The sequence below is a fragment of the Panonychus citri genome, unplaced genomic scaffold, assembly GCF_014898815.1.
Source record: "Panonychus citri isolate SS breed McGregor unplaced genomic scaffold, ASM1489881v1 Contig00139, whole genome shotgun sequence".
In the NCBI taxonomy this organism is placed as follows: Eukaryota; Metazoa; Arthropoda; class Arachnida; order Trombidiformes; family Tetranychidae; genus Panonychus; species Panonychus citri.
In genome coordinates this window covers 2,037,561-2,058,806 of record NW_026515544.1, presented here as the reverse complement: position 1 = coordinate 2,058,806, position 21,246 = coordinate 2,037,561, and the positions used below count along the sequence as shown (strand labels likewise).

Genomic DNA, 21,246 nt, shown 5'->3' with positions numbered 1-21,246 from the left:
TCTGGAAAAAAAGCTTAACCTTAACCAGTGAATTTCTTTTTTAATTTAAACAACATTTTCATCAACAATTAATTTCCTTTTATAATTGTTGTTGATTAAAATCTTTTAATTCTACAGTTTATGATTCGTAATTAACGGTAGATTAATCAACTAATTCTGTCTCGGAGTAATTGGAAATTACCACAAGGTGAATTCAACTCAATCTCTTCATTCATCTTCTTTTATCTCAACCAGTGTTCATTTCTTAATTGTTGTTGATTAATTTCCTCTTGTTTTTATTAGAATTGGTTTTCTATTGACAATCTACTGATTAGGTTTACAATTGCTTTGCTTAATTGTCGTGGTTAAATTTAGTGGGTAAGTTTATCTTTAACTTGTATATTTAAATTGTAATTGGGTTTCTCTCTCTCTCTCTAATTTTTGTCTATATATTGTTACAGGTTCATTAGAATCTCAATTTATCTAATTGAATAATGAAGGTGTTAATCAACTGATGATAATTAAAACATTTATCTCTCATTATCCATATTCAACTGGTGAATGGATTTCAAGAAAATACAATCAACATGGTGTTAATGTCATTATCATCTTATCTTTTTGGTCTCCCCTTAAATCTTGTTAATCATGGATCAGTGATTTACTATTTCTCATGCAAATCAAGGTGATTACGGAAGTGAATCTGGTGTTTTAATCCAAGTATACATGTAGAAAAAAGGTCAAACAATAGAGTTAGAGAGGAGAAAAAAGGAAAAAAAGAGAAAACGTTATGCTGATTGAATTGGAAGTAAAAAAATGATATTAATTTAAAGGTGAAAAGCCAAGGATCAACAGCCTTTCGGTTTTGGATTGACGATTAAAGTAGATTAATTCACAATCAAGGTCCAAAATGGTTCCACTACTGCGAAAGATCAACTAAATCAATCAACAATCAAGACCTTTTATTTTCTTCCTCCCTCTCCTGAAATTAACTGTTACCATGTTTACCATGTCAACGATAATCAAAGTGATTGACTTTCTCTTTGATTACCAAGAGATATTAGGTAACAATTAATTCCTTTACTGGTGTTAATTGCTATTTCCATTATTATCATGACAATGACAATGGAAAATTTAATAAGTGATTAGGTTTATAATGAAAATACAAACCTAATTGTGATTGTTTGTGAGTCTTTGTTAGGTTAACAATTTGTTAGCGTAACCAATAAACCAGCTGAATTAATTGGATAACAATTAACCAGGTAAGTTATAATTTATATATCTAACTGTTAATTTGAACATTTAATTAAGTTAATTTTTTTCTTCTTCATTTATATCATGACAAATGTAATTTAGAAAGACTGATTTATCAACTTGACTAATCATCAGTGACATTGGTTAAAATACAACATACAATTTGGTGGATTATTTATTTTTCATTCAACAATTAACAATTTAACAATAATTTAAGCTGATTAAATGAGCCAATGGGTAACAATCAATCAAGGAAAAAAAACTGGATCAATTCTTAATTGTTATTTGTATTCTAATGAACTAAATCATCGCCATAATCATTTTTTGATTTAATCACTTGAATTTGATTTAAGAGCAATTAACACTTTGCACTTTTCGTTGATAATTGTCATCGCAATTATCTAATCATTCCAAGGGTAACCCTTTAATTGATCCACATAATTAACCATCAAATGTCACTCACAATGTAAACAATCAATTTCCTTTTTCTTTTTGTTGATTACTTAATTGTTGAGAAGAACAGTTTTCACTTCTAAATTAAGAAACACAATTAATCAACAATTTTCCCTTTAAAACGATTACCAATATGATCAGTAACAAAAAAACGAATCAAACAATTAAGAAATTAGAATTAGTTTCTTAAAGTTGATACAATTGGATTTTCTGATTCACGTCAATCAAAATTAATTGTAATTAATGATCTAAATATAAAACTTTTCCAATCGTAATCAACTTAAAAAGGTAACAATTGAAAAATATTGACTTTTAATCAACAATTAGAATACAAATTGAAACAAAACAATTTAACGCAACTTAGTTAACAGTAGTTAAGTTAATTGCGGAAATATAATCTATCATTGCCATTAACCAATTACCAATCTAATTTAATTTTTCAGTCCCAATAATTAGATTAAATAATTGGATTTAAAAGGAGATCAAGAAAAAAATTTAAAACAATCAACAATTAAATCAGCTTACGATTGTCACGATAATTAATCACAGATATTGTTGATTTAATTGTTGGAAAAATTTTCTCTACCTTTTTTGAATTACAATCAGTTAATTGTAACCAATTGGTTACCTTGATTGTTTATATTTTTTTTCATACTTTTCATTCAATGTGACAATTAATTAACTAAATTGTATCAGTTTAAATAACAATTTCAATCTGATTGCAAAAAAAAAGAAAAACAAATTAGTTGATTGTTGGTAATTGAAAAATTGAAACAACAGAATTAATTTAAAGTAACAATTAAGGATAAATTTTGAATGGAATCGCTAATTTAGTAAATTAACTGATACTCATTGTGAGATTGTGTTAGTTTGCTTGTTGTTACAATTTCAACAATTAGTTGATATTAGTTACACATTTGAAAAAGAGAATCGGTTAATTGTGATGGTTAATTAAAATTCGTTACAATTGGAGAGAAAAAAATTAAATTTTTCTAGTTGATTGTTGTTGTTTTCGTTATTTTATAAGTCATAAATATTTATATTGATATGATTTGATTGCAACAATTTGTGATTTGATTACGATTTGACTTGTGATCACAGTTAGAAATGTGAAATGTTTGAAAGGAAAAACAAGAAATTAAAGATGCAAAGGAATCAAATTCCCTTGATTACTTTGAAAATAAAGTAATTTGATTGACAAGGAATACAAATTGTAACGTTGATTGTTGATTGAGTAGATGATGATGATGATGAGCAAAAGTTGTTGATGGAAGAAGACGAAGAGAAAAAAGTCGAAATTTGGATTAATCAAGGCACCCAGAGAACAATTAAAAATATGAATTACAATTTATGATAATAGAATCAAGGGTAGAGACAGAAAAATTAAATCGTTCAACGAGTAATTAATCTGTTTTTGTTTGTTTAGGAATCAAAATGAAATTAGACCAGAATAAGATATTTCTAAGGTAATAACTCATCGAATTGATGATTAGGTGAAAGAGGCTGAGGAACAAAATCAATAAGCACTAAAAGTATTCCAAAAAGGACTATTGATATATGTTCGAAGAGGAAAATAAGAAAAATCTCGACAGTTAATCGAACCAGAATTCCCAAGTATAAAGCGAATAAGAGAATGATTAAGAAAACGAATAGGATGCTTGTTAAATCTTCTTCTCTCTCTGATTCGTCCCGTTGTTCCCGTTGTCTGGCGAGTTCAGTGTGTCTTAGCCTCGACCTGATTCTAAATCGAGCTATTGAAAAATCGAACGAAAAGAAGAGTAAAATTAGAATAGAAAATGAAATAAATAGTTTAACCTTCAATGATATTAATAGATGAGAGGAAAGGGTGAAAAAAAAGATGAAGGTGATTAAGATTTTCTTCCTCTTCATCATCTTCTTCTTTTTCTCTAGACGAAAAAACTAACCTGGAGGTGTGGGTGGACGTTCTGATTGATTAACTCGTGGTTGATTAACTCGATTTAACCATGAAGCTAATGATGGAAATTTTAAATGATTGGCAAATTTGGTTAAATTAATCAACATTTGGCTAACCACTGGTTTAGGACTAAACGGGCAACTTGATACGTGTTCAACTAAATCCTCTAATTTAACTATTGCCTGACAACCTTTTTCCTTATAGTCACAGGAGATCATCAATCGACCCAAAATATTTATAACAAAAATTGGTGGCTTGGTAAGTCCAGCATAAAGGTCAATTACCAATTTGTCAAGGGGACAGGTTTGATGTCGAGCCAACCATTCAGATATACATTCTCGGCAATAAGTATGACGACATTTTGTAGTAACTGGATCTTTAAAAACACTCATACATATTGGACAGGTAATGTCTTCAGCAAGAAAACCTAAATCAGAAAATCTTTTAACATCATAACCCATAACGATGACAAAAGGAACCCCAATATCAATGAAATATACAAATTGGATACGAACAAAAAAAAACAAACTGGTCTCAAAACCAAACCAACGAAATCGTCAACAGACCCTAGAATAGAATCAAACCAAATCCAAGCACAGAAAAGGACAAGAAAACACAAAACCATTAAAAATATAAAGGAAAAGAATAAGAAAAATAGAAAACAAGAAAAAAAAAGCCATTAATAAATGAAATTTAGAATAGAAAAAAAATTAAATTCTTCAATTAGAATTACCATAAACATCTTACCTCTTCCTCTTTATTGTTCCAAATCTTTTTCCAATGTGATAAACAAAACACCAAAGGAGCTAAAACTGATTAACCAGATCCTTAATGATCCATGGAGAAAGTAAATCAATCGAAATAAATAATAATTAACACAAGTGATTAAGTTAATTAGTTAACCCAGAAAAAAGGTTAAGGAAAACTCATCGTCTCAAAAAGGTAAACAACTTAAATCTAACGTCCGATTTTCTGCGAATTGGTGGGCCATCTAGTGGACCAAAATTCAACTAAAAGAAGTCGACGAAAAAAAAGAAACGAATTTTTTTTAATTCCAATTAAGTTTAATGATTGATTGTTTTCGTTTTGTTTTCGTTTTGTTTTTACAATTTAACAATATTCATTGATTGAATATCGACTGTAATGGAAAACAGGACCAGCCATAGTTTATTAATAATAATATTATTTTCGTTGAAACAAAGAAAAAGGGAAAAAGTTAAAACTTGTTAACTTTTTTCTTTTCTATTTTTCTTATATCGCCATTTTTGTTTCTTTTACTTTTCCTCTTGTTAATTATTTTGTATTCATTTGAAAATTATCTTGGAATTTTCAATGAAACAAAATCTAGAAAAAAAGAGGAAAAAAAGTTAAATCATTTTGTGTGATTTAAAAATTGTTACAAGTAAATAGTAGTTGATTACAGTTGATTTCATTTGTTTGTGTTGTTTGTATGTTGATTTCGTTGTAAATTAATTTAAGGTGTTGATGATTAAGGCACTTGGTTATAAGCAAAATTGGTTATGTTTTCGTTTTTTTTGTTCGTTATTGATTTTTTTTGTTCTTTTTTCTTTTCTTTTCTTGTTATATCCAAACGTCCTTCGTAGCTACATTGGCATTTGTGAGGAAAGCTTCTAAATCGGACAGAACTATATCGGTGTTAATGTTCAATTCATCGGGTAAACATATCAGGTCCATAGCATCGGTTTCAAGTTCCATATTGGTTATGGAAAGACTGTCCAAACAAAGGTCATCAGCGTTATTTTGTAAGTTATTAACTGTTTCCAGATCGGAGACAAGAATATCATCAGGTGTATGGGGAAGACTAAAATTATGACCCAGACCAAGACCTGAATCGGCACTTTCTTGACGTGAATGGTCAACGGTGATGGCATTACTTCCGCCCAGAAAAGGGTCAATACTTGTTGTGAAATTTTTCTGCTGATTTTGAATTTCAGCAGCTCGTTGTCTCAATTTTTCTCTTTCTTCGGTTAACTCTTGAACTCTTCGTAAAGCTTGAGCTTGAGCTTGGGTATGAGCAATTTGTTGCTGTTGTTGTTGTTGTTGTTGAAGCTGCTGTTGTATTTGTTGCTGTGCTTGTTGTAATTGTTGCTGTTGAAGTTGCTGTTGTTGTAACTGTTTTTGTATAAGTTGTTGTTGTTGTTGAAGTTGCTGCTGTAATTGTGTAACTTGTGGTTGTTGTGGTTGTGGTTGCTGCTGCTGTTGTGGCGGTTGTTGTTGTTGTGGCTGTGACTGTTGTTGAGTTTGTGGTTGTTGTGGTGAAGTTTGTGGCTGTGGTTGTGGTTGCTGAGTTTGTTGCTGTTGTTGTTGTTGCTGTTGTTGCTGTTGCTGCTGCTGTTGTGGCGGTTGTTGTTGTTGTGGCTGTGACTGTTGTTGAGTTTGTGGTTGTTGTGGTGGTGGTTGCTGCTGAATTTGTTGAGGTTGTGGTTGTTGCTGTTGCTGTTGTTGCTGTTGCTGTTGCTGTTGCTGTTGTTGTTGCTGTTGCTGCTGCTGTTGCTGCGCGTGTTGCTGTTGTAGCTGTACTTGAAGAGCAAGTGCCTCGTTACGTTCTCGAAAAACAGCTAATCTAGGATCTTCCCAAGTAGTGGTTCTAGTATTGTGATTGATGAAATAGGGTTTACCGGTTTTAGCGTCAACTGCCACCTCCCATCCCTCTGGTAGTTTATCAAAATCATATCCACGGGGCTGTGGAGCTACAGAAAAGGTTGCTTGAAGAGTAGCAGGTGAAGAGTGAGCCCTAAAATGGCTAATGGTAAGTCCAGCGGGACGAGGATTGGTACACAAAGTAGTTGTAGTTGTTGTTGTAATTGCTGCTGATTCCACATTTGTTGAATCCAAACTTGACTCACGAGAATGTGATGCCGATTTCGATCCTTTCTCTGGAGGTGTGAAAAATGATGCAGGTAAGTTACGTTGGCGCATTGGTTTACTTAAAGGAATCTGACCATCTTTAGGACCTATGGCAGCCCTAAATAATTCCTCTAAATTATGATTGGCATCCTCATCCAACCTAACAAAATGATTGGAATTAGATTTAAGATTTCCTGCCATTAAAGGAGGGGAAAAGGGAAAAGAATACACAAATAGATATATAAAAAAATATATTCTTTTTCAACTCTAAATAAATATAAATATATATATTCTTCAGCCCAACAACGAATAAGTATACAAATATATATATATAAATACTAAATATATATTAAATTAGATTAGTTGAGAACATAAATAATAATAAATAACACAGAGAGAGAGAGAGAGAGAGAGAGAAAGAAACAAAAAAAAAGAGAGAATTAGAAAGAGAAAAAAAAAGAAAGAAAAGAAAAATTGAAAAGAGAAAAAAATTGATGATGATGTCGATGAATTTTCTCTGAAGATGGTGATGATAAATACGATAAAAAGAACAAAGGTAAAATAGAAATTAACACAAGTGTAAGAAATAAATAGAATACGAATTAAAAGAGAAGAAAAAATAAAATTAAATTGATTAAAATGAAAACTAATTAAATTAAAAGTAAAATAATTTTAGACAAAATGTTTGAAGGGCAACAAGAATCAAGATCTCGTTTCTTGTTCTCAATTTTGTTCGAAACGCTACCTGGTGACAAGAATTTCAATTTCCACCTGTAGACAGAAAATTCAACAACATGTTGATCATCATCTTCTTTTTTCATCCTCTTTCTTTTTCTCTCTTCTCTCTATTTCTTTTTCTCTTCTCTTTCTTTTCATCTTTTACCTTTGCAACAACTTCATCTTTATCATCATCTTCGACATCAACAACAACCTAACCACTACTACAACATCATTTTTTTTTCTTCTTCTTCCCTTGTTGGTCCCTATGAAAGGTATGCAGAGAACCAGGCAACATTTTCTCTTTCTTTTATTTCTTTCTTTATTTACCTCCATTTTTTTTCTTCTTCTTCTTGATCATCATCTTCATCTTCATCTTCTTATTCTTGTTCTGGTGAGATAGCCTTTCTGGTTGGATTATGGATTTTTCTCAAGTCAACCCTCATCTCTCTCTCTCTCTCTCTTTTTATTTCTCCATCCTCATCTTTACCTCATCTTCATCTTTATTTATTTTTCTTTATTTCTCTTTCTTTTCAGTCTTTCTCTCTTTTTTAGCTTATTCTCTATCTCTCTCACTCTCTCATGACAAATGGATGAAATGCATGATTATGTTTGGTGTGAACATTTTAGCGAAGATGAAAGAAAAGACGTATAATTGAAAATTCCAAATAACTGGACACTCAATTGGAGAAATGGAATTTGTTGATTAAAAGAATAGAAAACAATAAGGTATAACCATTGTCTCTTTTTTGGCTTTTTTTTCAGTAATTCTTTTCTCTTTCCTGACAAAATTTCATCATTTAGGAAACTAAATACTTTGGATGGTTGTCACCCTCTAATTAATCACCCACAACCTCATCTTCTTTTCGGCCATCGCCATCATCATCATCATCATCATCTATTGTTAATTGTTCTCGCTCAGCAAACCCAACAAGATAAAAACCATAGAGAAGAAGATGATTGAATATCAATTACGTTGTTCGTTTGAAAGAAAGAGTCACAATTTCACTTCCGATTGGTAAATGACCACTTCCAATTTAAAGTCCGGTCTCTCTCTCTCTCTCTCTCACTAATCAATTGGCTTGTTCTCCATCATCATATTCAGTGTATTTCTTGTTGTAAAGAAGAAAACATCATCCGTTTTGTATACATTTTCTACCACCAAATTTTAAAGGCCAATTATCAAGACTTCCGGTTATTAATTTTCCTTAAAGATCAAGAAACTGCTCATCCTGATCCTCATCATCATCATCATCATCAATGATCTTATCTTCATATTTATAACTCTTTAAATACTAACAACAATTAATAACATCTTGGTTAAGAGAGAGAGAGAGAGAGAGAGATCACCAGAACGAAACTAACAACAAGAAAAGTATAACGATTTATTTTTCTTCTTATTCAATGGTCATAATTAACACTAAAATAGTGATAATTTATTATCTTAATCACTAAAAAATTAACATTCATTTTGTTTTCTTTGCTAATCCATGTTTCCTATTTTCCATCAATTAATCAGTTAATTTGAACCAAGAAAAAAACAACAAAAACAACATCAACAAATCAAATTGAATTTGTTTTCTTCTTAGATTAACCTTAACCTGATTAACCCAAAATTTTGCATGAATCAAACACCACAAGTTTGTATTGTAATTAAGTTATTATTTTGAATTAATCAATTTTCGAATTATTATTTTTGTTTTTCTTCTCAAATTCATCAAATTAGCTGATTGTTGCAGCAAATTGTTGTAATTTGTTTTCCTGAAATTAACTTTAATCATATTCATACTTCAGCAAACAGATTGACCATTAATCTAGATTAATGGTCAATCAGGATAAATAAACCATTTATCCTGGTTTGTTGGTCCACAATCAATTAAATTTAATTGTAAACAAGAAAAACACAAATTACCAAAAAGTATCAGAATCAATAAGAATCATACTAATCTAAAGACAATCAGCAACAATTAAACGTCAACGATTTTCCCAAAAGGAAAAATTATTAACCAAAAAATCAACAATACTAATCACAATTAAATCTCTTTTCTTTTCTATAGACAATCAAACTATTCACCAATTTGATTCCCTTGATTTGCTCAATATCAACAATTAACTTGATTTTCATCTTTCTCTCTGGTCAATTGGTGTTTCATTTTTCAAGATCCACGAGTTTAACTTTTTCCCTGCACGCAAACAATTTGATTCTGTTAATTGTTGCAAGTAAATTAAGTTTACAGGACAATTAAAAAGTTCGCAAGGAAACAAAATGAACAATTTTGATGGTCATGTGATTAGAAAAATGACCTTCGACAACTTCGAGAATTACAAAATCGACCGATACAAAACTGGTCTTAAGCTCATCATCTTAATCGTCGTCATCATTATCATTATCATAGTCTCACTCTCACTTTCTCTCTCACTCGTCTTGATTTCAACAATTCCAACGATATTTTATATAAACAGTTGAGCAACTTGAATACCAACAATTAGTTAATTTTCTTGTATTTAGTTAATTGTTTCTCTTCATCATGAGTCCAAAGAGACTTTATAACGAAGCACCAAAGTATTTGGTTCCTCCGGATGATGAAAATTTGATTAACTGTATCAACAAAGTTCGTGAACAATTGGATCAACATTTCACCTCATTGGAACCTGATTTACCTTATTTAATTAACGATATTAATAAATTGCGAACCTGTGATTTTGAGGTTCGCAGATATTTGTTTCAAACTAATTTAGATGTTAATCAAGCTGTCGAAATGATTAAGGATCGATTAACATGGAGAAAGGAAATGTCATTAGATACTTTGAGATATCAAAAGTTTCCAATTGAATTTTATCAATCAGGAGGAATATTTGAATTTAAGGTAAGATAATCAATTCAATTAATTAGAAACAATCAACTAATTATCCAACAATTAACCAACGATTAACTTTTCAAATCCCAATGTAAACAACGTTCAAATTACAATCAACAAATTAAAGGTATTAATAGATTTTTCAATAAGATAAATACCAAGTTGTAAACAATTAACTTTCTATCAATTTATTATAACTAATTTATCAACAATCTAATCAACTAATTTACTAATTTAATCAATAATCAATAATGAGTAAACATATTGGCCAAAATTAAACGATATTTTCTTGATAATATTTCAATTACGATTTTACATATTGATTTTAATTGTAATCAGATATTTGTAATCACAAAGTTTTGCTTATTTCCTCAATCAAAGTTAATTGTATAGTTAATTGTTATCATTAAGAAAAATTAATGAAAAAGTTGATAATCATTTAGGTAAAAAAAAGACATTGAAAACCTTTGAGAGGAAAACAAGTTACTTAAGGTAATATACTTGCGGCCTTCAAGGGTCAAGTCAAAGTGTATAATTAATTTAATTATGATGAAACAAATCATTTTACAACTTAAATTAACTATGCCTCAATCAATCAACTAGATTTAATGATTAACTAACATTAAAATGATAATAATAATGAAGAATAAGAGAGAAAGAAAGAGAATCTTAAATTTTCCATTATTCTGATATAATGATTTCTTTCAATGTGATATTATCAACATAGAGTAACAAGTTATTGATGTACCTTGACCTGAGATGATGATGAAGATGAGAAAGTCTCCTCTGTATTTTTGTTGGAGAGATGATGATGATGATGATGGAGAAAATATCAAAAGCTGTATTTACCTTGAAAACATATAAATACATTTGTTGTAACCTTTTTGTGTTGATGTTGTTGACCTAAAGGTTAAACAGGACTCGATAAGTGAAAGGGCCAAACAAGAAACGGTTGCAAGGACCTTTTACTTTTCTTGTGTTGTTGTTGTTTCTTTTCATCTTCTCCATCATCATCATCACAATCATCATCATCTTTTCTTACCTTTCTCTCTCTCTCTTTTCTTTCCTTTGTTGATGGTGATCTCTGGGTTAGAAGGCCAACTTTAGGTCCATTTTGAATTCACGGGTAAATGATTTTTGGCAGATCCAATGATTTATGACCCTTTGCTTTTCTCGATATTATTTTCCCTCTCTTTTTGTTATAAATTAACAACAAAGGCCTTTGATTGCAATTGGTTATTTTCTAGTTAACAACAAATCACAGTATTTAATGGACAATAAAGTGATCACAATTAACTCTTAATTTGATTAGAAACGCGAGCAAAACAAAGATTCAATCGGAGAAAAGTTTCTCGACTTTAATCCGATCGAGTGTTTGAGATAAAATGTTGTTTGTTAATTGTGATCATTACATATGATCAACAATTAGTTGTATTCTTTTCATTTAATTGTATCAAATAATCTATTATTATTAATTGTTCAATCAATTGTCACAATGATTATGATGATCAAAGCAATTTCTTGCATATTACAGTTTCTCTCGGTTAATTGTAACTCTTTGATTGCCTTAAGGCAATCAAAGGGATTTAAATTGTTTTGTAAATAAACAATTTTCTCGCAAATATTATAACAACAACAATCTAATAAAATAAATATTATTAAAAGTAACAATTAACTAACCATGAAAATCTGAAGCTTGGGTATTTCCCAGAACCGATAATCTTAATTCATAATATTTTGTTGTATCGTTTATAATTTAACTCAATTACCATTAATTATAAAATCACTAATCAAATGTTAATCAAATTAACTCAAGGTAAACTTTACTTTCTATTAGCTGATCATTTTCATCATCATTATATGATTAAACTAATCACACCATTGAGTTGCTGCTAATTCATTGTTTCCTATTATTAACTAACTAATTAATCAAAAATCATTGATAAACATTATTAACTAATTTTATCTTCATCATCGTTATCATCATTTACGAGGCCATTAATGATCATCATTATACAATATATATTTATTTATTTATTTATCTGTTTAATTGTTGATTAACTAAACAACAAATCATTCATGACTGATCAATGATTATAATCATTAATGAACAAAAAAGCTCAATTAACAATTAAGCAACAAGAATCAACCATTAACCATTTTGGTTAGGAAATTTATTTCGTTTTAACTTTTTTTTTTTTTACTCAATCAACTTTAATTCTGATTAGTTGATCATCATTTTAATCATTATGGTTACAATCATGATTATAAGTTGAAGTTGCACTTACCAATTTTAATTGTTTATCTATTAAATTGTCTATCAAATTTTTCTTTCCACAACAATAACAATCAACGATTTTGTTAATCAATTTGAAATCATAACACCAACAAACATGATTGAAGATAAATAATCAAATCAATTGATTAACATGCAGAAAAAAGTGTAAAATTTAAAAAGATTTATGATTAACTAGTTAATTTAGATTAAATTTGTTGATTGTTTACTCAGAGAAAAATAAATCTCTATGTTATAATGTAAGGTAATGAATCTTTTATATTGTTTATTATTATTGAACAAACAATTTGTTTAATTGCTTCATTGGTAAACATTAATTGCTACGGATAAATTGTTGAGAATTTGGATAAACAAGTTGATTATGAACTTCAATCAATTGGAATGGATTGAAGTTCATTTTGTTTAATCATGTTTAACGCTCTCATTCATATTGATTTAGTTTGATTGTTGTTGTTTTTTTTTCTTCAACTAATTGTTTGAATTTTGTTTTCCTTTCTATCAACAATTAAACAATTTAGACTGATAATGATGGTGATCCGGTTTTGTATGTTCGCAGTAAATTCAATGTTAATATTGAAATTTTATCCAAATCATTGAGACAATTTTTAATCTTCTTCATGGATAAAATGGATCAACGATTTTCCCGTGAACGATCTTGGGGATTAGTATTTGATGCACAAGGATTTGGCTGGAATAATATTGACTTTGATTTTCTTAATCTAATTATTAAGATTCTTAAATATTATATGCCCTGGTCAGTAAAATATGTGGTCATCTATGAGATACCTTGGTTTCTTGAGTCCATTTGGAAAGCGGCTCAACATTTTATCCCGGAAGATGGTAAACGATTAATACGAGTTTATAATAAGAAAACTATTGGTGAAACAATTAACCCAATTAACATGCCAAAGGTGATCGGTGGTTTATCTCCAGATAATCATATCATAATTCCGGAGGGTGTTGAACCAGCCACGGTTATCGGTAAAATTGAATTGGGCCTTAATGATGAGGATGTTTATCGGATTAAGAAACATTTAGCTAAATTGGATAAAGAGATGGGAGAATTAATTAAAGTTTAATAGTAAACATTTCCCAATGGAAATACATGAGATTATTTTTTTATTTAGGGTTTGATTACCTTTCTTGATTATATTATAAATAACTTATTACATATTCACTTACATGTTGATTATATTGACAATAAGCAATCAAGTTTCAATGTTTTTTTTTGTGTATTTTGTATCATTTTAAAGTCTATTATTTTTGTTAATCTTGATTTATTCAATTTTAATTTTCTGTATAATTGTTATAAGTTTCTTTTCTTCTTGTTATTGATTAATAAACTACTTATTGGTAAACATTTTCACCTTGATTGTTAATTCATTCATTCATTCAGATAAATTGATTAACTTACCTAAGGAGAGGTTGAAATTTGTTGATGTTTGAGATGTGATTGATTTTTTGGACTCGATATTTGGTCTGGATTTTAATTTTTCTCCAATAATTTGTTTCTTTTTCACAAGTAATTGTAGGTGTGGTATCAAGTATCTATAGAAGAGAGAAATTAAAATGAAAATTGTGAGAAATTGTAGTTTCAAAAACCATGTAATTAATCAAAATCATGATAGTTTAAGGTTGTAACTTGACTTACCAATTTCTCACTTTGATCAAAAGGTATATTAATTTATAGTTGAAACTCAACTTTTGTCCAATCATCTTTACTTTCATTATCATTTCTCTTCAAATAAAAACTAAATCATTGTCAAAAAATCACTATCATGATTAAATGAGGTGTGTGATTAAAAAGTGTTTCTAATCTGTAACCTTAAACAACAGACATTAACCACTAACCCATATTAAAGTTTTCTAATTGTATAAGTAAATCTGTACACATGAATAAGTCACAATACTCACTTAAACTGAATTAATCTTCAAAGACACCGTTAATCACCAACAATTAAGCAATTAAAAGCAAACAATAGACAATAGTTAATTTTCCTATATCAATACAGTTAATCAAATTGAAAACGAAAACCAAACCAAAAGAAACAACAACTAAAGTGAAAGAAACAAAATCACAAATTAGTCACAATTAACAATCAACAAACTGTGTTCACAACAAAATCAATGACAGTAATGGTTAATTAACAATTGAATAAATCCAACATAATAGAAGATAATTAACTAAAACAATTAAATCAAATTAAAGGTGAAAATGTTGACAAAAATCAAAAAGAACAAAAAATCACCTGGAGACCGAACGCCACCTACCGGATTCGATTCTAACTAATATTCCATCAAAAATTTTGAGAAAGATTAACTTTTTTCGCTCCTAATAATTTTTAATTTAATTAACTTTACCTGTGAATTTAAAATTAAATTTTGTGTTATTATTGTTCATTTCATCACAAGGATCAAGTTGATAACAAAATTATGATAGTTCAACAGTTACTTTAGTTGTTTTTGTTACTCTTAAAACTGAGCTATTATTGCGTCGTAATAACTTCAACCATTTTGTTTTTCTTGGTAAGTTTTGTTGATAATTTGATACAACTTTCTTTTCTCTATTTCAGACTTAATCTCTGAAAAGATTGAAACTCTAATTTTATCTTCTCCCTTTTTTTTCATGAAAAACCTAATGAGTTAAACTATTCTTGGACCTGATTTTCACCCAAAAAAGAAACCAAAAAACACCCAAGGCCTTAGATGTCCTTCAAATTTAAACTTTAATCAAATTTAAACTTTAATCAAATTTAAACTTTAATCAAATTTAAACTTTTCAAATTCAAATTTAAAAATAATAGAAGCAAAAATTGTACAAACTGAGCGTCTAGCTCAGTGCCCACAAGGGCCACCCTCTCGGGTGCTAAATGCCTAATGCATTACCTCCGACCTTAGGAGGACAATAAACATCAATCGGATAATCAGAGTTTTTTTTTATTCGCTGACTAAATTCATTTTCACTTGTGAATTAAATAGTTTTGTGTCAACGGGAACCAGAAATTGGACAAAACACCTGAAAGAATGGACTGGAAATTGTCTTGAATCGAACTTCTTTGTAAAAACTATCAAGATGACGGAGAAAAAATTTGTAATCTGAGTGATCAGTTCAGCGCCATTAATGTGAACCAAACGCTTCTTGTGTTTGGTGCTAATTGCCTGGAGCAATGATTGAATATTTTCCATGGAAAATGTACTAATGTGGAATCTTGATTGTCTTTTATTGGAAATTGTATGTTACTTTAATCATCTTGACCCAAGATGTAAATGTAATCCTTTATTGGAAGGTCTTTATAACCCTTGACCAATTGTAACGATTCATTTGTTGCCCACCCAACTTAGGCCTCACTTTATGCTAATTAACACCAATGGTAAAGATTTAACATGGAAATTTATTGTTCCTTGATCCAGTCGAATGGTTTAATCATCTCTGTGAATGTTGATTGACTAAAAATTGGCTAATCCGTTTGTCTGTTACCTTTTGACATTTTTAATCCTTTTGGTGTTTGTGACATTGATGAGAGGATTTCGCTTCTATAATGAGTAAGTGTGATGTCAATTGATTAGCGAAAGTAACACTGGTTTAACCTTTTATCTTTTTCTCTTATTGAGAATATTTAATTTTAGCATCAATTAGGATTCACTCTTTGGAATTACGTTCGTCATCCTCATCACCATTTTCTGTATCTTTTTCCTCATCCTCCCTCTTTCTCTCATCCGCCATTTTTATCTTCATCTTTGTTTTTCACAATATTCTTGTAAGAATATTTTTCTCATATGTGTTATTGACTCTTTCAATCTTTTTCTTTCTTTTCTAATTGAATTACAATTAATTAGATGTTCTCTTTGCTTACTTCCTCATCATGATTCCAAGTAACAACATATCAAAGTCATCACCTTCACTTTCCTGTTTATCTTCAACTATTCCCAGCGCCATGGTAAACACAGGAGTTCATTTGAATTCTGATTGTTGGAGAGTCATTTGTGATTTATTTGATTATCGTTCACTTATTAACTCTCGTTTGGTTTGTTCTTCTTGGTTTGAAATGATTTTTCCATAATCTCTTCATCTAAATCATCTTTAGTTATTTTCGGTCCAAGTCCAGAGTCACATCGTCGTCGAAACCAATTACCAATAGGTCGTGCCGATTGTAATATTAACCATCATCGGATTAATCCAAATGATCGTTTAACAATAAAATCAACCAATAGTTGGTTTCAATGGCGAGCTCAATAAAATGATTAATTCACTAATCACTTTGTTACCGTCTCTTCGTGTACTTATGTTAGATTGTCTTGGTTTCTGGTTAACTGCTGATCAATGGAGATTATTGGAACATTTAAATATCCTTAATTGTACTCGACTTGATGATCATTTTAAGGGTTCATCGGATCATTGGAACACTTTGAAATACATCATTGTTTTTTTGTGGATCCAAAAAAGTTGGAAAAATTTCTGATCAACAATCAATCAATTACATCGTTAATTTTTCAAGGTTCAGAAGATCTTGAAATTAATTTAACCTTTTCACCCTGTTTGGTTAATCAACTTTCGTAACTCTCATTGATTGGATCCTATTTGGGAATCACTTTCATCACCAGTTTAGCTCAAACCGCAACAATTAACATGAGTTCATCGTTAACGGTTCTCTGAATCTCTTTTGTTACCAGTAAACAATTAAAATTGATCTGCAGCTCATTGGTATAAACCCTGAAAATTTTTGAATTCTAGTCAAATATTGTTGAAATTCGTGATTTAAACGAGTTAACATCTCTACAAAAATTAACTTTCTCCTGAACTCGACCTTAAAACTTTTATCAATATCTTTCACTTATGATCCAAGGAACTTCATCATTAATTTGTCTTAAAATCAAATGTCCCTTTATTGATGACACTTCCATCTAGATAATAACAATTAACTGTCCTTTAATTGTTTCACTTCGTTTAATTGGCTGCAATTTAAGAGAAACAAGTTCAATCTCCTTGCGACATTTAATCCGACGTAAATCATTGGAATTCGTTGAAATAACCAACAGTAAAATCGATACAAGTGGATTAAGTGAATCATCACCTATTTATGAACATTAGTAAAAAAAAGAGATGAATCAAAATCAGTTAATGATCTTATAAGGTTTCCATTAATGAGCTTAATTTAATATCGACAAAGGTTTCGATTGGTGAGACGACTCAAAATCAATCGCTATCCATTTCCAATGTAATCAAGTTAACCGATAGTTCAATTGTTTCATGAAAAGAGACAATTCATTAACACCTCTATCGACCGATAAGAAAGGTAAACAATTAAATCTCTTTAATTTGATTTGACTTTTTATTCTTTGATTTTTTTTTCTCTATAGAGATTAATGAACAATCAACTTATCAATCAAAATTTAAACGATCGTTCAGACGATTTAACCATTAGAATTTCATCATATCAACAATCAGCAGCTCCAATGAATCCACCTCTAATTGAAGCATCACTACCAACACCACAATCACAACCAAAATCAGAGCCAAAACTCAACTACAACAATCAACATCGACAGTTAAATCATCTCATCCACCTCAAGTCACATATTCACCTCCGACTGAGATTTTGGTGGCAATTGACCCACCAATATTTTCATCTAAGCCCGAATCCCGATCAGGCTCATTTAATAAACAATCAATTTCACCGATACCATTAACTGGACAGATTAACAGAGGTTATCGATATCAATCAAGTGACGATTCTGATGTTGATAATTTATCAACAATTAAAGACAAACGTGATAAACAAAAGTAGAAACGACGATTAGCTGATGGCCGACAACCGGCTAAAGAGCCTGAGAAAAGGAGGAAATCAGAATCACAAATTGATTTAAGTGGTTGGATTTAAATTCACTTTTCACAATTAGTCAATTCACTTTCCATTTAGAAATATTATCAATTAAAAAATATTCTCCCAATTTCTTTTCCATTTTAACAATTAAATCTAAGTTACCTTTCTGTATATTGACCAATAAGAATTTCAAAAAAGATAATTGAATTGAATCTTTAATTCAAAACTAAATTAACGTTTTAATCATTGTTATTGAATAAGATTCAACATAGTCTACATAATTTACACAATATAAAAAGCACAGAAAGAAAATATCATCAATAGTTAATTAATTAATAGTGATCAACGATTTTGCTTGAATTTAACTTTAACTGAATTCATTGCTGCCGCTCTCGCTGAATCGATCAACGATTGAGATATTTCAAGTCGAGCATCGGATAATTTACGATTTTGTAGGAAAGTTTTATGATCGGCACAATTATCGGCAAATAGAACTTTTAAAACAGGCCTCATACCAGGTAATCGAGAGAAATCAGAGAATTGAACTTTCATATTATCAAAGGAAACGCCAAAATTACCAGTTAAACTATCAGGTAAAACGGGTGCTTTGTAGTACCGTTGACTAAAATGGGTTAAAAGTGTAAACCCGGCATTCATTTCTTGGCCCATGTCCACTGCTTGTGAGAAAGTTGAATGTTTCTTAAAAATGGCCTCCTCTATAAGCTCATCGTCAAAAGTTGCTTCATGAATCAATAGATCACAATCACGTCCTGGTTCAATCAGTTCAGGTGAAGGCATAGCATCACCGGAGTAAACAATTTTACGATCAGGTACATCGGCACCATTTCCTTTGGTGGTAATTATAATTCCAAATGAATCACGACAATGGATTACACGAGCTATTGTAAGGTCTTTTAATCGTAAATTCTCTAGTAATTGTTGGTTGGACATTCCTTTCAGGTAAGTTTGACACAAGGCAATGTGACAAAGGTGATCAACTTTACCACTAATTTCGGGAAAATCGCGGAGAAATCTTTCAATTCGAGGTGGACAGATGACCAAAGGTCGAGAGTCGGTTAATTTGGCTCGTTCTTGAAGAAGTCTAACCAAACCTAATTGATGGTCAGCGTGATAATGTGAGATGAAAATTGCACGAAGATTAGTTAACTTCTCTTTAAATTCGGACCCATAGAATCGGTAAAACTGTCCAAATGTACCTTCCCCACAATCAAACATAATTAAATTATCTGGATGAGTTTCGATTATGATACTTGATGAGGTTCGATATTTTCCTGGTACAGCTGAACCAGTTCCAAGGAAAATGATTGCTGGCCCATTATCGGGTTGATTGTTACAAACCAATGAGATGTGTTGTTTATAATCATCGATTGTTTTAATTAAAGTTTCACGATCTTCAATATCTTCCTCAATTACTTCTGGTTTAATTGTTTTTAACATTAGATCAACCTCATCATGGCTGATAACTTGATCGGTGATCGGATGAATTCTGAACTGGGTACCAACAGAAACAGGAATCATGTTAAGTTCATCTAGATCTGGATTAGCTTGGGTCTCGGTAAAAGGAGTAGTGAAAATTTTATCATCGAACATCCTTAATTTATGACTAATCACATTAGCACCAAAAAAACACAGACTAGGATTTAACTCATTAAGAGCAATATGGGAAACATTGGGAGGAAATTTTCTCATCCATTCTTTAAATTTATCATCTTTGATCACGTTAACTGGACTAAAGTGGAAAATATATTCCAATGGGTGCCGAGAATCAGGTTCATGAAGAGAAGATAATTTTTCACTTTCCAAAATTGAATTGAAATATTCCATTGATGGACATTCGAGGATAACAAAAGTACTTCCAGGTTGTGAGGGTTCGATTACGTCTTGAGATTTGATTATTCGTCCATCTTCAAGAGTTACATCTTCGCCCGATTTTAAACGGCCTAAAATAGGGCCTGGAGGAATTTTTAATTCAATACATTTGGCGATCAACAATTTACCAGGTCTCTCGTGTAAACGGCAAATGTAAACAAAGGCACAGTCGAGGTGATGTTTCGATTTCTTTAGGGTAACACCTTCGTCTCCAGAAATGTGACCTCGATATATTGGGATGAAATCGATGGTTAGAAAATTGTCTTTAAATCCACTGGAACAATCGTTGTTCACTCTAAATTTGATCTCATTTCTCTCATCGAAAGTTCGAGTGATTCCAGCCAGTTTTTCTTGTAAAAGTGGCCCATGAGCGGTAACCGCCGTGTTTAAGGTTAAACACATTCCAGGTAAACCGGCAATATTTTCCCACGAACTGTGAGTCACGAAAATATTGTTAAGTCCAGTTAATCGAGTTCTGTAAAGAGAGCGGAAACAAATATAGAAAAAAAATTAAATCTCTCTGAGAAAGAAGGAGATATAAATAGAAAAGAATAGAAGAAAAAAATCTTACTTATGAGTCACAGCGGCTCTTTGAGCTCCTTCTCCGCAATTGAATAGATATTTATTAAATTCAGTAACCAACATGACACATCTTGGATTAGGCAATGAACCATTGCCTAGAATATTTAATGTAACAAATGATGGAAAATTGGTTTGACTTAATTTCTCATTTTTCCGTTTACCTTTGGCCATTTTGGAAAGAAGATTATTAATCGAAGATTTTTTTCCAATAGTAGAACAAAATTTAACACTTCCACTAAGATGAAATCTACTAGTCAACTTTTGACCATAAGAAACATTTATACAATTAACCAGGTTAATTCTGGTTAAAAAAAACATTCAATTAGAAGTAAAAAGAAAACGAGAAATCAAAAAAATTATATAGACAAAAGTGAATTAAAAATGAAAAACCTAACCAAAAGACAATCAACAACCAGAAAATTAACTAATCACAAGATTGAAACAAATTCTTAGAAGATGAAATAATTGTCACCAAGGGATGAGTAATATTAAGGCGAGAAAAAAAAATGAAAATCAATTAAGAGAAATTAATTAATCAAGTTAATCAACACAAGGAAAACAAGTCAACACACTGGAAGAAACAAAATTCAAATC

General features: G+C 30.4%; 4 protein-coding genes, 2 long non-coding RNA genes and 1 pseudogene across 12 annotated transcripts; 3 read left to right on the top strand and 4 right to left on the bottom strand.

Moving 5' to 3' along the window:
* The first annotated feature begins 11 nt into the window (after positions 1-11).
* On the top strand, positions 12-2,316 carry LOC128394156 (uncharacterized). 2 transcript variants are annotated; one of them, XR_008326320.1, is made up of 4 exons: positions 12-187; positions 283-357; positions 441-1,238; positions 1,333-2,316. It is a non-coding gene; the product is annotated as an uncharacterized LOC128394156 (long non-coding RNA). The 2 variants fall into 2 exon arrangements; XR_008326319.1 differs by having other exon boundaries at positions 13-357.
* Positions 2,317-2,683: 367 nt separating this feature from the next.
* Positions 2,684-4,569, bottom strand: LOC128394153 (uncharacterized). Its single transcript, XM_053354425.1, has 3 exons — positions 4,367-4,569; positions 3,609-4,186; positions 2,684-3,434 (listed from the first exon to the last, which is right to left on the bottom strand). The coding sequence occupies exons 2-3, from the start codon at positions 4,078-4,080 to the stop codon at positions 3,145-3,147; spliced, it is 762 nt and encodes a 253-aa protein (XP_053210400.1). The 5' UTR covers positions 4,081-4,186; positions 4,367-4,569; the 3' UTR covers positions 2,684-3,144.
* Positions 4,570-4,746: 177 nt separating this feature from the next.
* Positions 4,747-7,027, bottom strand: LOC128394148 (transcription factor SPT20 homolog). Its single transcript, XM_053354417.1, has one exon. The coding sequence runs from the start codon at positions 6,686-6,688 to the stop codon at positions 5,201-5,203; it is 1,488 nt and encodes a 495-aa protein (XP_053210392.1). The 5' UTR covers positions 6,689-7,027; the 3' UTR covers positions 4,747-5,200.
* Positions 7,028-7,342: 315 nt separating this feature from the next.
* Positions 7,343-13,716, top strand: LOC128394152 (motile sperm domain-containing protein 2-like). 5 transcript variants are annotated; one of them, XM_053354419.1, is made up of 4 exons: positions 7,343-7,479; positions 7,742-7,933; positions 8,009-10,071; positions 12,877-13,716. In XM_053354419.1, the coding sequence occupies exons 3-4, from the start codon at positions 9,733-9,735 to the stop codon at positions 13,435-13,437; spliced, it is 900 nt and encodes a 299-aa protein (XP_053210394.1). In that variant the 5' UTR covers positions 7,343-7,479; positions 7,742-7,933; positions 8,009-9,732; the 3' UTR covers positions 13,438-13,716. The 5 variants fall into 5 exon arrangements, with proteins under 5 accessions (XP_053210394.1, XP_053210395.1, XP_053210399.1 ...); XM_053354420.1 differs by having other exon boundaries at positions 7,346-7,479; positions 7,608-7,933; XM_053354424.1 differs by lacking the exon at positions 7,343-7,479 and having other exon boundaries at positions 7,566-7,933; positions 8,009-8,222; positions 9,262-10,071.
* Positions 12,599-14,493, bottom strand: LOC128394155 (uncharacterized). Its single transcript, XR_008326318.1, has 3 exons — positions 14,010-14,493; positions 13,773-13,906; positions 12,599-13,396 (listed from the first exon to the last, which is right to left on the bottom strand). It is a non-coding gene; the product is annotated as an uncharacterized LOC128394155 (long non-coding RNA).
* Positions 14,494-14,725: 232 nt separating this feature from the next.
* LOC128394150 (uncharacterized) lies at positions 14,726-18,442 on the top strand (annotated as a pseudogene).
* LOC128394146 (ribonuclease Z, mitochondrial-like) lies at positions 18,380-21,243 on the bottom strand. Of its 2 annotated transcripts, XM_053354415.1 has the most exons (3): positions 20,814-21,242; positions 20,642-20,747; positions 18,380-20,545 (listed from the first exon to the last, which is right to left on the bottom strand). In XM_053354415.1, exons 1-3 carry the CDS (start codon positions 20,968-20,970, stop codon positions 18,523-18,525), a joined length of 2,286 nt encoding a protein of 761 aa, XP_053210390.1. In that variant the 5' UTR covers positions 20,971-21,242; the 3' UTR covers positions 18,380-18,522. The 2 variants fall into 2 exon arrangements, with proteins under 2 accessions (XP_053210390.1, XP_053210389.1); XM_053354414.1 differs by having other exon boundaries at positions 20,642-21,243.
* Positions 21,244-21,246: the final 3 nt, after the last annotated feature.

Bases quoted from the DNA above. Each gene is read 5' to 3' on its own strand.
- LOC128394153 (XM_053354425.1), bottom strand. From the start codon at position 4,080: ATGGGTTATGATGTTAAAAGATTTTCTGATTTAGGTTTTCTTGCTGAA. The intron at 3,435-3,608 runs GTTAGTTTTTTC...ATTTTTCAATAG, and splicing joins ACGTCCACCCACACCTCCAG to CTCGATTTAGAATCAGGTCG.
- LOC128394148 (XM_053354417.1), bottom strand. From the start codon at position 6,688: ATGGCAGGAAATCTTAAATCTAATTCCAATCATTTTGTTAGGTTGGAT.
- LOC128394152 (XM_053354419.1), top strand. From the start codon at position 9,733: ATGAGTCCAAAGAGACTTTATAACGAAGCACCAAAGTATTTGGTTCCT. The intron at 10,072-12,876 runs GTAAGATAATCA...TAAACAATTTAG, and splicing joins GAGGAATATTTGAATTTAAG to ACTGATAATGATGGTGATCC.
- LOC128394146 (XM_053354414.1), bottom strand. From the start codon at position 20,970: ATGTTTTTTTTAACCAGAATTAACCTGGTTAATTGTATAAATGTTTCT. The intron at 20,546-20,641 runs GTAAGATTTTTT...CTCTCTTTACAG, and splicing joins AGAGCCGCTGTGACTCATAA to AACTCGATTAACTGGACTTA.